The 13,074-nt window shown below is 39.3% G+C and overlaps 1 protein-coding gene across 1 annotated transcript in view; it reads left to right on the forward strand.

The window, feature by feature from the left end:
- Positions 1-13,074, forward strand: part of PPP2CA (protein phosphatase 2, catalytic subunit, alpha isozyme) — a 47,963-nt gene that overhangs the window by 33,379 nt on the left and 1,510 nt on the right. The window contains exons 2-6 of the mRNA XM_009995802.1: positions 10,404-10,613; positions 11,102-11,275; positions 11,470-11,559; positions 11,970-12,131; positions 12,870-12,988. Coding sequence (XP_009994104.1) covers positions 10,404-10,613; positions 11,102-11,275; positions 11,470-11,559; positions 11,970-12,131; positions 12,870-12,988 — 755 coding nt within the window. The remainder of the gene's footprint in view (positions 1-10,403; positions 10,614-11,101; positions 11,276-11,469; positions 11,560-11,969; positions 12,132-12,869; positions 12,989-13,074) is intronic.

Genomic DNA, 13,074 nt, shown 5'->3' on the forward strand with positions numbered 1-13,074 from the left:
CCCACGCGACACAATCGCACGGTACGGTTCACGTTTTAAAGCAGCCCGCAAAGCATAAGTTGTTACAATGAAAACCTGGTGGTGATCGGTTGAAAATTACACGGGGTAAAGAGCTGCTGTTTGAATGGAATAGCTTTGATTTATTTTGTTGTTTCTTCATGATATAAATCAGCACGGACGCGTTTATTACTAATTGAAGGGCAGGTTAGCTCGGGGACTTTGATTTCTCTGAATAATATTCTGGGTTTCATGAACTTCATAGAATAGACGATTGAGATCCTGTATAGCCATTTATTTTTATGTGATGGATTGAAAATGTTGAGACTTGGGTGTCAGAGAACTGTGTTGACGGGGGCATTTATAATTTAGAAAGGTCTTAAAATCAGGTCGGCATAGATTGCCTTTTGGGAACTCAAGAAAAAATTGTTCTCATAGCATTCAGCTGCATTTTCCAATAGGATTCTAATTCTGGATGAAACTTAATAGCTGAGCAGGATTTTTTGTTATGGAAGGTTTTATGTATTCTTGCATTTCTAGACAGGAGGATGTAATATTTGTGGACTGTTTGGGAACTAGAAATTAAGGAATATGTGAAGTTATTAATGTACTGGGTTCTAAAGAAGGCTGTGTACCTGCCATGAGAAGTAATTAGAGTGTTTTCAATTTGGCATTGTGCCTTCAAACAGCATGTTGTTTTTGGAAGCAGATCGTTTCCAGAGGACTGTCTATGAACTTACTAAAGAACTTGCAGTGGTTTTTGGCTAGGTAGGTTCTTGGTGGAGTCCAAATTTTTGTTGACTAGTATTCTAGCAACTTGAAATGGTTAACATTTGATACAGTTTGTGTATTTTATAATTGTGTTGCACAAGTGGCAGTGTCACTGCCTGTGTGTCTCTAGCGAGGCAGCAGTCCAGCTTCTTTCTTGTACTGCTGTGTTGGAGAGGGGAATATTCCATTTGTCATCTTCTATAAACTGACACTAGTACAGGGTCCTGAATACAGGTGTGTTTGGTGAGGTTGTATGGTAACTTGCAGGAGCATGAGGAACAGACAAAAACCTTCACGTATACTGTGGGGTTTTGATAGGTGAAGGGTAGGCACACTGATAGGAATTCCTTACAGAAGATACTGTAGTCCCAGTCATCATTGTTGTGCAAGACGTTTTCATTTTTTCCAATTAAGAATGGAAACAAGGTGTATTTCTGGAAAAAAAAAAAAAAAAAAAAAGCATAAATCCGCAGGAGCATGAGGAACAGACAAAAACCTTCACGTATACTGTGGGGTTTTGATAGGTGAAGGGTAGGCACACTGATAGGAATTCCTTACAGAAGATACTGTAGTCCCAGTCATCATTGTTGTGCAAGACGTTTTCATTTTTTCCAATTAAGAATGGAAACAAGGTGTATTTCTGTGTCACCAAAATAATGGCAGATAAAAGGGTCACAGAAAGTTGTGTGTCTAACAGCTGTGTTTTGAGATGAGATGTCTACCTGAAAAATACCCTTTAGCATCAACGTCATGTTGCCTCAAGTTGGGTGGTGATAAGCCAGCTCCAGACTGAAGGTTGTGTTTCTCTGAGTAGCCTGATCCTGTGCTTGAGCTGAAATTCCCTCCCTCTCTCTGTTTGTGGTCAGCACTTTGCAGGATACAGACACAGGGCCGTTTATGTTACGTGGAGGTGGTTTGTTGCTGATAACTATAGGTGGATTTACTGGGACTTCCTGCTAAGAGTAGTTACATTTCTACATGGTTGCTGATGTAAGGAATAGGAAGTAGGCCTTTGGAGTCCTGGGTTTTCCATCAGTTTGTCCCCTCTGGTGGGAGGTATGTGGAAGTGGGGTGTTTGTGTAATTCTGTGCCCTCCTGCAGAAGGACAGCATTTGCTCAAAGGTGGTTCCATGCTTACAGCACTGACTCTCAGAAACTTCTTCAGGTTGTGCTTCATATTTTGATTGTCTTCAGTAGTTTTGTGGGTATAATCACACCCAAAGGTTATGTTTTTCCATAAATAGCTTAATGTGCTATGGACAGTGTCAAATATAGCTACTGTCCCAAAGGACAGATAAAGACCCTCCTAGGTAGAAACTGTCACTCTTCACCATGTTGAATTGTAGCCAGGGCTATTTGAAATAAAGAAAGAAATAAAAAATTTGCAAGGGCTTTTCCCCAATAAGACTATTTGATTGGATGATGTTCCTGACTGGTATTTCTTGATCTGCTGGGACTCCATGTGTGCAGACTGGTGCCTGTCTAATAAGAATAAGCCTAAGGGCTCTCTTGTATTTTGGTATTGATATCTAAAGAACGTGACGGGTATTTACAAACATGATAATTAAGTGTGGCCAATCATCCATCCCAGTTACTTTCTTAGAGCATCACATTGTGTACGATTACCTGGATGATGGTGGTAACTGGGCAGAAATGTCTTCTAAGACTAGGAATAATTTGTAACAATGAATAATACATAATACTTTCACAGAAGACTGAAAAAAATATGAACCTCTGAGTGGCAGTAAAGCTGTTCTAGGCTTTGTATGTGTTATGTATTCTGTTACGTTGATGCACGACTGGTTGTGCATGCTTTGCCTGAGGAGTTGATAAGTGTAAATTTTGAAGAAGTGGTCAAAATGTACAGTGTATAGACACTGCCATGTGTCAGCAGTGTTTGTCCTTTAACACTGAACAGTTTATTGACTGTTATCTGTGAACAAAGCAGTTCTGGGAGGGCAGTATGCTACTGATGAGGCTGTCCTTGGGTCAGAAAACACCCCCTGCTGTCAAAGTTCAGTTCCTCTAATGCACAGAACGGGCAAGTTGTGTGGATCTCACTCTTGTGTTTTAAGCTGATACTGCCCAGAGATGTCTGCCCTGCTTCTTTTTTAAGAAAGACAGAGATTCACGTTCCCTTCTGCCTCCTCTGCTGTTGGGGAGTTACCTTAGCTGATTATTTTTGCCCAGAAGTGAATGTTCTGAACTGTTTCCAGCCATGTTTGTAAGGGCTTTTCCATGAGCTAGCTCTTCTCTTCCGGTATCTTTACATGTAACCATCACATATAACTATACTTCAAACTTGCTATAAATCAACCAAAAGCCCTGCCCCAACAGAATTTCCAGCTAGTGAGAGTTTCCATGGGGTGGGATGTGTATTGGACAAGCTCTGTGTCCCTCCACCCCTACCCCTGGCAGAAGAAAATACAGGTCTGGAAGACAGCATTTCAGTTCCTCCTTGCTACTGCATTGGCTTCTAGATTCACTAACAAGGGAGCCCTTGGATGGCTGGAGGAGGGGCTGTGGGAGATGGGTAAGATTAAGGGCTTTTTTGCTGCTGCTTTGTTGAACATACCCAGAGATTAAGCCATTGATGATGGGTGTATTATAGTTGTTCCTTCCATCTCTGAAGAGTTACAGGTGTACTGTGAAATGCTTTTTGTGACATGTTAATAACTGTGGTTTTGATTATTCTGGAACAGTTGAACAAAAAAGATCCTTTCTTCTTTTTTTTTTTAATTGATTGTAGTATGAAATGGAAATTGTTCGTTGATACAAAAGGCAGTTGAAGTGTCAACCTTGCCAGCCTTCTCACCTAGTCCTGATGATAACACCTTGAGGTTTAGGCTTCTATGTACCAATTATTGTAGCACCAGCAGCTTTCTAATTTTTTTCAATTCTAGGAAATTCTATTAAGTCAAGTGTGGGATTTTTTGTTTTTAATTACAAATTAGTTTTGATCAAATTGGAGTGAAAGATCTTTTTGTGTTCTTTTAGAAGTTACTTTGGGCATAGCTTAAGATAACAGAAATAAGTCAGTGTGAGTTCCTACCTGAGTTCTACTAATTTAAGATGCAGGACATGGATTGATGTCCTCTTCCAAATCTACCTGTGGTGAGGCTGTTGCCTCCTGGGATCTGATGACAGTGCTGCACTGAGGTTGCTCCCTTGCCGTTTCCAGTTAGTCACCCAGGCTGCCTTCAGCAGTGTAGAAACCTACCCTGTCTGGCTGGGTCTGGCCTCAGACCCAAGGCTCTGCAAAGGGACTCAAGGGAACAGGGATTGAATTTCCCTTCTTACCTAGGGACCCTTAAACATTGCACCTGTATTCAGGAACACAGTTGTTACTCTTGGTTCCTTTTCTTTAGGCATTGTGTTAAGCTGGAAGCACAGTTTTATTTCTGGCTAAAGAAATGCTGGAGTTCAGCTGCTCATAGTCAGGTCTCCAATATTGCTGCTGGGTATATAAAAAAAATACCTTGTAATGTAGGTGTCACATGATGTTGGTTGGTTTTGAGGTGCATTTCTTGAGTTAGACACACATGCCTGCCTCAGCCTTCTGTCATCCTGCCTGCACCTCATGACATCCCTGTGCCCACCTGTGGTTGGAGTTGTTGGAGCAAAGGGGTCGAAAACCTTTCGAGTTCCATCTGCGAGTCCAGCTTCATGTATCAGGCACAATTAGTTTGGCAAGAGCTTTAGCCTATTTCTTTGTTTTCACAACTTGAATGATACAAAAGGAATTCAGCTTGCTTCTGCAGAGGGGATTGCAGACTGTCTCTAACTGATCAGCTTCATGCATTGCTATTGTTGCTTGTGTTTCTTGGAACTTCCACGTAGAGAAAGCATCTGGACTTCTTGAGCTGTTTCACCTCCTATATTTTGTTAAAGATTTTTCTGAACTTTGTTTTTCTTTTAATTCTAAGTTAAAGACACCAGGATCTTTCATATGAAGCAAAATAATGACATTGAGTTCTTTCAGAGGACCCCCTTCCTATCCTCATTTTCCATTTGATTTTGTCAGCTACTAATGCTTAAATGCAGTTCCCCTTTCCTTCTCCAAAACCTGCCCCTGAGGGAAAGAACAGTCCTTTCAGTAATGCTGAGCAGGTAAGGCTGCTAATGATTTTTCGAAATCGCAGTGTTGAGGGGACTATCAAGGCTGTGAATGGTGTCAGTCATTCCTTTGTAGGACAGAGGAATAGGGGGATTTACTTGGCAAAAGTCCACACCATGCACACTTTCTTGTAGACCTTCTAGAACTTACAGAGGATAAAGGAAGGTGGTTGCCTCGTGTAATCTTAGATGTAGAGCTGGCTTTAGGATTGATTTTGTGATTAACTAGTCTCTCTTCTAACCAAATGGGAATTGCTAAAAGAGGAAGGGAGCAGTTTTTTATGAGTTCTAGAGCAGTGAAGAGCACATTCAAAGTTGATGGGTTTTTATGCTTTTTTGGTTAGTTAATTGCGTATTCTTGTTCACTGACAAATGGTCATTGATACATAAGCTACTAAACTTTCATGTACTTTGAATTAAAACAAACTAACGTGTGCATTTGTTAGTTGCATTTGCCCTATCCCAAGAAAATTAAGGTCTACAAATGTGTAGTGACCACACCGTGACACAGGTGTGCTTAGGAGCTGCCCTGTGACTCTTTGACCAAGCATGTTTTGTTTTCCTTCTCAGAGTTCTAAACTTTCAGTACTGTTGCCAGTGAAAGAGATGAGAAACTGAGGCATAGGCACTGGTCACACAACCAGAGAGAAAGCAGATGGGGGATCCTCTGTTTCAGTCCTGGGCAGAGAAGCTCCTGTGTTTTTTTCCATGTGGATGGTAACCCTGCATTTACTCACTCTGGAATACTAAATACTTAAATGTCAGTGAGGAGCTTTGAATTTTATTTTTATTCCTGCTTACACATTTACATTGAACTCCTTAGAGGATTTCGAAGTTCAGCCCGAATCTGTTTCCTATTAGTGTCATATGTAACGCAACTGCTGCTGATCTTTACAGAAGGGTGGTGATGTTGGAGGCCTCATTTATTTAGTTTTGTTTAAGATGTCAGACAGTGAATGAAAACACCTTTTGCTCCAAAAATGGTGAGCCCATCTTTGTCTCAATATGTTCTCTTTTCTCTGGAAGTGCAGGGTGGGGGGGAACGCCTATATTGAAGGAAACAAATGCTGCACTCTGCAGAAGACTTGCTGACTGTAATGGATGAATTTGCTTGGAACTGGAATCTCTTCCAGGCCACGATGTTTGGCCAGCTAAAACCAGTATTCATCCCAATTAGCTGATCATTGTGTCTTTAGTCACATCCTGTGCAACATGAGGACAGGAAATTATGGGTGTGGTTGAACTCTTCGATCTCTTAAAAATGGCTTAATGGTAACTACAGATACATCTTTTTACTTAGTTACAGTAGATGCTTCTCAATACACACTTTACTGGACAGCCTGGTGGGTTTCAGGTGTGAGTTCTGGTCTGCCAAGAATGACACGTTACCATCTACAACCATGACTTTGGAGCTATGTTGTCTAATTAAAATAATGGTTGTATTTCCTTTACTGAGCTAGTGCTAATCTGTTGATAAGTGCTTTGCAGCACTGGTTCATAGCTGTGCAGCTGGATCAAGCATTTTGCTGCAATTCTAAAAAGCCACAGTAATGTCTACAGCTTTTTATTTTTTATTTTTTTTTCTTCTTTTTCTCCCTCCTTTGTGCCCCTGAGTTCTTCAGGGTATATATTTGGTTTGAGCTGTCAGAGCCCCTGCAAGTGTATATGGATCTAAGAAGGGCTAGTAGTCCTTGAGAAATAACTGGTGTGTTCTGGAAAAGTGGAGGAATTTGGGTACAGATCAATTCAGAGGATTTTTCAGATATGGACCACTGGAATGTGGACCACTGGAATGAACTCTGTGAGGCAAAGCTGATGATATACTCTGCTGAAGACAAGCCAGATTCCCTAATGAGCATAGAGTTGAGAAAGAGAATGGATGGCGGATCACCTTTATGGCCCTTGACTCTGAGCCTTAATCTGTGGTATATAGGGTAAAAATACGTGCAGGGAACAAGGGAAATAGGAGATACTTCTGCATACATACAACTAACACTGTGAAGATTTGAAAATGGTGATAGTAGCTTTAATGGTCATGAAGTTAAAAAATTCTTATCCCTGATTTTTCATTATAAAATCAGAGTTTACACTTGGATCTTGCATTGCCTTAAAACAATGAAGATAATATTTGTAATTTAAGAGCAGTGTTTTGCATAAAATATGTGCTTTGTAAAGAAAGGCAGCAGAACAGTGCTTTATTGTTCCTTTGGCCATTTAGAAGATGTGCAGCAGCCCAGGAATGTTTTAGTTCTTAAATACTGTATTATATTTTTATGCAGTAGTACTTGCTTTACAACAAAGTGAAAAAGTTGTTGTTTTCTTGTGTGTTTAAACCAGTGTTGGTTTTATTCTTGTTGTCTTGGATGTTTGAGTATTGTACAAGTTGTCTCTTTGCAGTGAAATGCTGAGTAAGCCAACATTTCAGATATCAGGTAGGAAAGAATTCCAGTCAGTATGACTAAGCTGAAGTGTATTTGATATGTGCTTGTTGTTAGAACTTGGAGACTGCTCTAAGGAAAATACGTGACTTTCCACCTTGGCAATTGTTTATGGCAGCAGTTTACATAGTTCTTCTTGTGCAACTCTTCTCTTACAGCTGCAAGTTTTTTCTGCATTGGACTTTGTTGATGATCAGCTGGTAAAACTAGCATTTATCAGTTTGATAGAATGAGTTATTTTCAGTCTTAATCTGTATGTATTTGTACTTCAATTTGAAATTGGAGTATGAAGGGTTGAAAAATACTTAGTCTTGTAATTGCAAGGTAGTATGCTGGGTACATTCAGTCATAGAATATCATCACAAGGTAAACTTTCTGTGGTGATGGGCACTTCTGAGGTTTGAAGACATCTATGGAAGATCAGGGTATCTTAAGAATTGTTAAGAACTGAAAAAAGAGTGAAGCACTAATATCTGTTCAACAGAACCATTTCAGAATTGTGCAACTGTCTAATCTAGTGATAGGCAATGAAACCTGGATGTTTCAAAATGCTGCAAAGCTGTTGCACTATTACCCTTCTTGGCAATTGCTCAGGAGGTTTTTGAAGTACAAGGAATCAGCTGTGTGTCTCTCTCCACTTGGTTTTTTTTCACCAAGGAGTACTCTGTATTGAAGGCTGCTGAAATGCTCCACTACATCCTTGCCATGAGGAAATGTGGGAGAGCTGCTGGTGGGAAGCTCAAGAAGGAGGAGTTGGGGAGGATGGAGGTTTTTGTCTCTTTTATAGGACCTAATTTAATGTGGAAATTTGAGGTATGGCTGCTAAGCCACTTGTTCCTTGTTTTCAGGGTGTTATTTTTTTCCCCACTCTTAGCTCTGTTGAAGCTCTATTGCAGAGGCACATGTAGTGCTTTGGCACTTTAGGACATGTCCCTGTCAATGCTGTGGGACACGATAAGAGTGTAAATGGGCTAAGCAGTTCATGAGGCAGTACTTCAGAATGTGGAAATAAGGAAATCCCTGCACCAGCATTCCTCCTGCAGGATCTAAGTAGCGATTACTGTTCAGCAAGTTGACCTGAAACCGTCTTTTTCCATCAGAGTAGCTGTCTGACTTATCTATGTCTTTGCTCATGTGCATATCTAAGTGTTTTAATATTGCAAAAACTGAGGAAGCAGCGACTGTTCCCATTTTAATCTTGGTCAGCATAAACTTTGCATCCCTTTGATGAAAAATGAATGCTGCATTCCTTGTGCAGTCCTTCCAGCATGTAAAGAAAACATAGCAGTGGAAAGCTTTCTAATTAAAGAGGTTTTATATATATATATATATATATATGCCCTATTAAGTATCTGTAATGTTCTCTCTCAAAAGGAGAATTAAGAGGGCTAATGCTTCTGAGTGTAACAGAGTATTAGAAGAGGGTCAAGCTGTTAAAACACCTTCAAAACATCCGGTGAGAGTCACTGCATTAAAATTAACTTAAGTCAGGCTATCTTAAAATAAATCTGCACTTTTAGACTCAGCCACAAGCCAGCAATGACCTATCTTTAGTACTAGGCACAGCACGAGTGGAAACTGTCATATGAGATTGACTTTTGGTGTAAATATGTCTGCAGAGTGAGTTGCTCATTCGGTCATATCTAAAGCTCTGTGCTGTGCAGGTGCTTAACCATGGCTGCATTTTTGCATTGCTTTCCAGTGTTGAATGAAATGTTGATTTTTGTGTATTTCTTGTTTGAAGTGGTGACAGTGGTGGTGAGTTTGTGCAGAGATCACTGTCAGGGGTGTAAGTCACTGTCCAGCTAATGGCTTCAGGAATAGGGTGGAAACTTGGGCACAGCAGCATGTTCTTAATAGCCTGGCTTATGTCAATATCCAATATTTAAAACACTGTCTGGATTTTAACTTCTAAGTGTTTCTTTCTTAACCTCTTAAAATCTAAATGCTCTTCAAATAATGATAATTTTTTTTTTTTTCTAGTGTCTCAAAATACTTCTTTGCTTATCAGAGGCCCCCAGTCAGTATGCTGCTGTGGTTGTCAGGTTAAGTTTGAGAAGGTTAAGGAGAGTGACCCTAAAATGATTGTGGTGTTGCTTTTCCATCTTTCTCTTACACTAGAATATTTTAATTTCAGTGTGGCCTGTGCACAGGTGGTGTTTGGTGCTGTTTCTGCAAGTCCTATAAACATCTTGTGTTTTAAAATAGAATATAGTTTGTGTGTGTTCTCTTGTCATTCTGGTATGAGGTAAAAACATGATCCTTTTTGAATAGGAACATTTGTGCTTGAAAGGCATAGAAATAATAGAAAGTAGATGTTAACTTGTTACTATTTATATTCCTAATACCCTCTTGATTTAGAAAATTATTGTGGCATGTGTTTGGTGACTGTTTTGAGAACAAACTAACAACTGGCAGCATGATAGGACGATTAAGGATTTTTTTGCATTATTTAAAAATTACCTTTCTGATACTATATTCAGCTTCTGCTTCTTCATACAAATTGCCTCTGCCTGCAACTTTTATACCAATTTTGCGGGGAAAAAAAAATATGAGGACAGAGATCTGTTTCTCTGCTTTGGTTTATAAAGATGAAACTCAGTGTCATTTGTGCTTAAGCACAAAACTTGTTCAGAAACCTTTTGCAGGTAATCTACCTACTTTGCAATTACTGATATCACTGGATGTTAGTTCCATTCTCACTTCTAGTTTTTCCAAATCTTTGTGAACTTCTTCAGTTCCAGCAGTGGTGATCAGTGCTTTATACTTCATGGAAATATTATTCTAAAAAGTCTGAGGTGTTTGGTTTTTTCCTAGACTGGGAATTAATATTAAAATGGCCTCCTTATTGAGAGAAGTAGACACCAAAACTAATTTCTGCTGCTAATACAGAATTGTATAAAGCAAATTTTGTCTTTATTTAAAGATAGTCTTATGCCAAGTGCCTCAGACAAGGAAGGGACAAGAGTTGGTGATGAAGGCAAGTAGGACAGAGTTGGAAGTGGTAGAGCATATTTTGAATAAAATTATTGTTCCAGGGCAAACTAACAATGTATGTGGGTTTTTTTGTTTGTTTTGTAGGCTAAAGAAATTCTGACAAAAGAATCTAATGTACAAGAAGTACGATGTCCTGTCACAGTCTGTGGAGATGTCCATGGACAATTTCACGACCTCATGGAACTTTTCAGAATTGGAGGCAAATCACCAGACACAAATTATTTGTTTATGGGGGACTATGTTGACAGAGGCTATTATTCAGTTGAAACAGTCACGTTGCTTGTAGCTCTTAAGGTAACACTTCTCTGCTGTACAACTCTGTATAAAACATGTATAATTATTATCCTGGCTACACTTGATATCTGTTATGAATGGTACTGGATTGGTTTTGTAGATTCAAACCTGAAATGTTGGCTGCCTTTTCTGAGATACTTCTGAAAAAATACTAACTTTCAGGTGCAAGCCTGGATAACTTTTTCTAAAGTGAGTGCTGTATTTTTATTTTTTATAAGAATTTGCTTGGAGAGATCAGCTTAGTGCACAGGTGTAGTAAAGTCCACTGCAACAATGAGTAAAACTTGGAAATCATCTCAAAAGCATTTGGCAGCTCAACATTTGAATGAATTATCCCTCCTTCTCACAAAGGCTATAATTGAATCCTTGTCTTATAAGGGGTTTGGTTTTGATTGCTTTATTGACATATGATGGGGGTGTGGGTGCAGTTCTATTTTTTGGGAAGACACCCACATTTTAATGTCTCTAACAGAAACTGTTCTGTTTAGGTCCGTTACCGTGAACGTATCACAATTCTTCGAGGGAACCATGAAAGCAGGCAAATCACACAAGTATATGGTTTCTATGATGAATGTTTAAGAAAATATGGAAATGCAAATGTTTGGAAATACTTCACAGACCTTTTTGACTACCTGCCTCTAACTGCCTTGGTGGATGGCCAGGTATGTTGCAATTTGACTAAGTTAAATATTACTAGCTGTAAAAAGAGTGATTAACACTGTATTCTGTCAGCTCTTAGCTTTAGAGGAATCTCTTGCCGTTTTTCTCCTAATAATTTATACCAAATAATTATAATTGCACTGATATAATTACTATAAATGCATGAGATAAACTTCATGTATCTTAACTCTTCCAGATTTTCTGTCTACATGGTGGCCTCTCCCCATCGATAGATACACTGGATCACATCAGAGCACTTGATCGCTTGCAGGAAGTTCCCCATGAGGTACTGAAAAAAACATTTCCTGAACTCGTGGTGGGATTCATGACTCAGCTTATGTTGGGTAGCTGGGTACAGGCTGAAAATGAAATTCAAAACAACTTTGCAATATAAAAGGGCCTTTCTGTACTGGGTTGCTGGGCCTGCTTTAAGGAAAACTAAGGAGCATGTTCTTGTCTAAAGCAAGAAACATTTTAGTGTTCCTGGAGTCTCAGCAGGTGTCACCACTTAATGGGCTCAGAGGATAGGACTATTGCTATGAATATTAACTTTCTGACAGGACTCCCAGCTGCACTGGCTGTTGTAGTTGGTCATGGGTTTTATTTAGGTCTTAAAGAGATGCTGCAACAAGTTGTGCAGGACGTGTATGTAGGTTTCTTAACACTCAATTTCTGAAATGTCAAAATCTCTTACAGGGTCCAATGTGTGACTTGCTATGGTCAGATCCAGATGATCGTGGTGGCTGGGGAATTTCTCCTCGAGGTGCAGGTTATACATTTGGGCAGGATATTTCAGAAACCTTTAACCATGCTAATGGCCTTACGTTGGTTTCAAGGGCTCATCAGTTGGTAATGGAGGTAAGCAGGACAGCCTGGTAGGGTCCTCAGTGTGTTCCTACTGCACAGCCTGTGTCACAGATGTGGATATCCAGCTCAGTGTCTTCCAGAAGCTCTATTTTGACAGTATTCATGGACTACTGAAGGAGTTTCTCAGTTTGACAGTGGAGTAACCTTTATTTTGGCCTTTTTTTCTGAAAAAATTACAGTCATGTCCCAAAACAGTCTTTGCAGTAGGTGTGTTGTTGCATTTCTGTATAGATAAAAAGGTTCGTAAAATATAAATGCTGAGTCCCATGATAAGAAAATGCACACGAATGTGTATGCCTTGAAAAAAGATGTATTTGTCCTTTTTACCCTGGATGTGTCTTTGTTCTTAGTCTCTTGGTATCCATGACAGTTAAGACTTTTAAGTGTATGTCTGGATTCTGGTTTTAGTGATCACAGCTGAAGTTTCAGAACACACTGTGTATTTCAGAACTGCTCTTTAATTTTTTTAACATTGAGGCAGTGGAGAATTCTTGCTGATTTTTTAAAAAAATAGTTTAGCTCATGCTTATTAGAAGCAAGATGGAAGCCTAAAATTTCTTTTTACCCCTTTTCTCTTGAGAAGACAATGATGTAGCCCTAATATTATGTAAAATGACGCTACAAATGCCACCTAGGATTTTGTCTGTTAAAAATTCAGTGTAGTAGTCTGATGGTTGGATGGAGTACAACAGATTAATTTGGCTGTCATAATTTTTTTTCCCTCGCCAGGGGTACAACTGGTGCCATGATCGGAATGTAGTAACAATTTTCAGTGCTCCAAATTATTGTTACCGTTGTGGCAACCAGGCTGCAATTATGGAACTTGATGATACTCTAAAATACTCCTTGTAAGTATGATTTAAAATTATATTGCCCGTAGTTTTAAGATAGTTGATCTAGCACTATATATCACTTAGTTGTTCTGTTAAGGTAT

The sequence above is a fragment of the Chaetura pelagica genome, unplaced genomic scaffold (genome assembly GCF_000747805.2).
Source record: "Chaetura pelagica isolate M959 unplaced genomic scaffold, ChaPel_1.0 scaffold420, whole genome shotgun sequence".
Lineage (NCBI taxonomy): Eukaryota > Metazoa > Chordata > Aves > Apodiformes > Apodidae > Chaetura > Chaetura pelagica.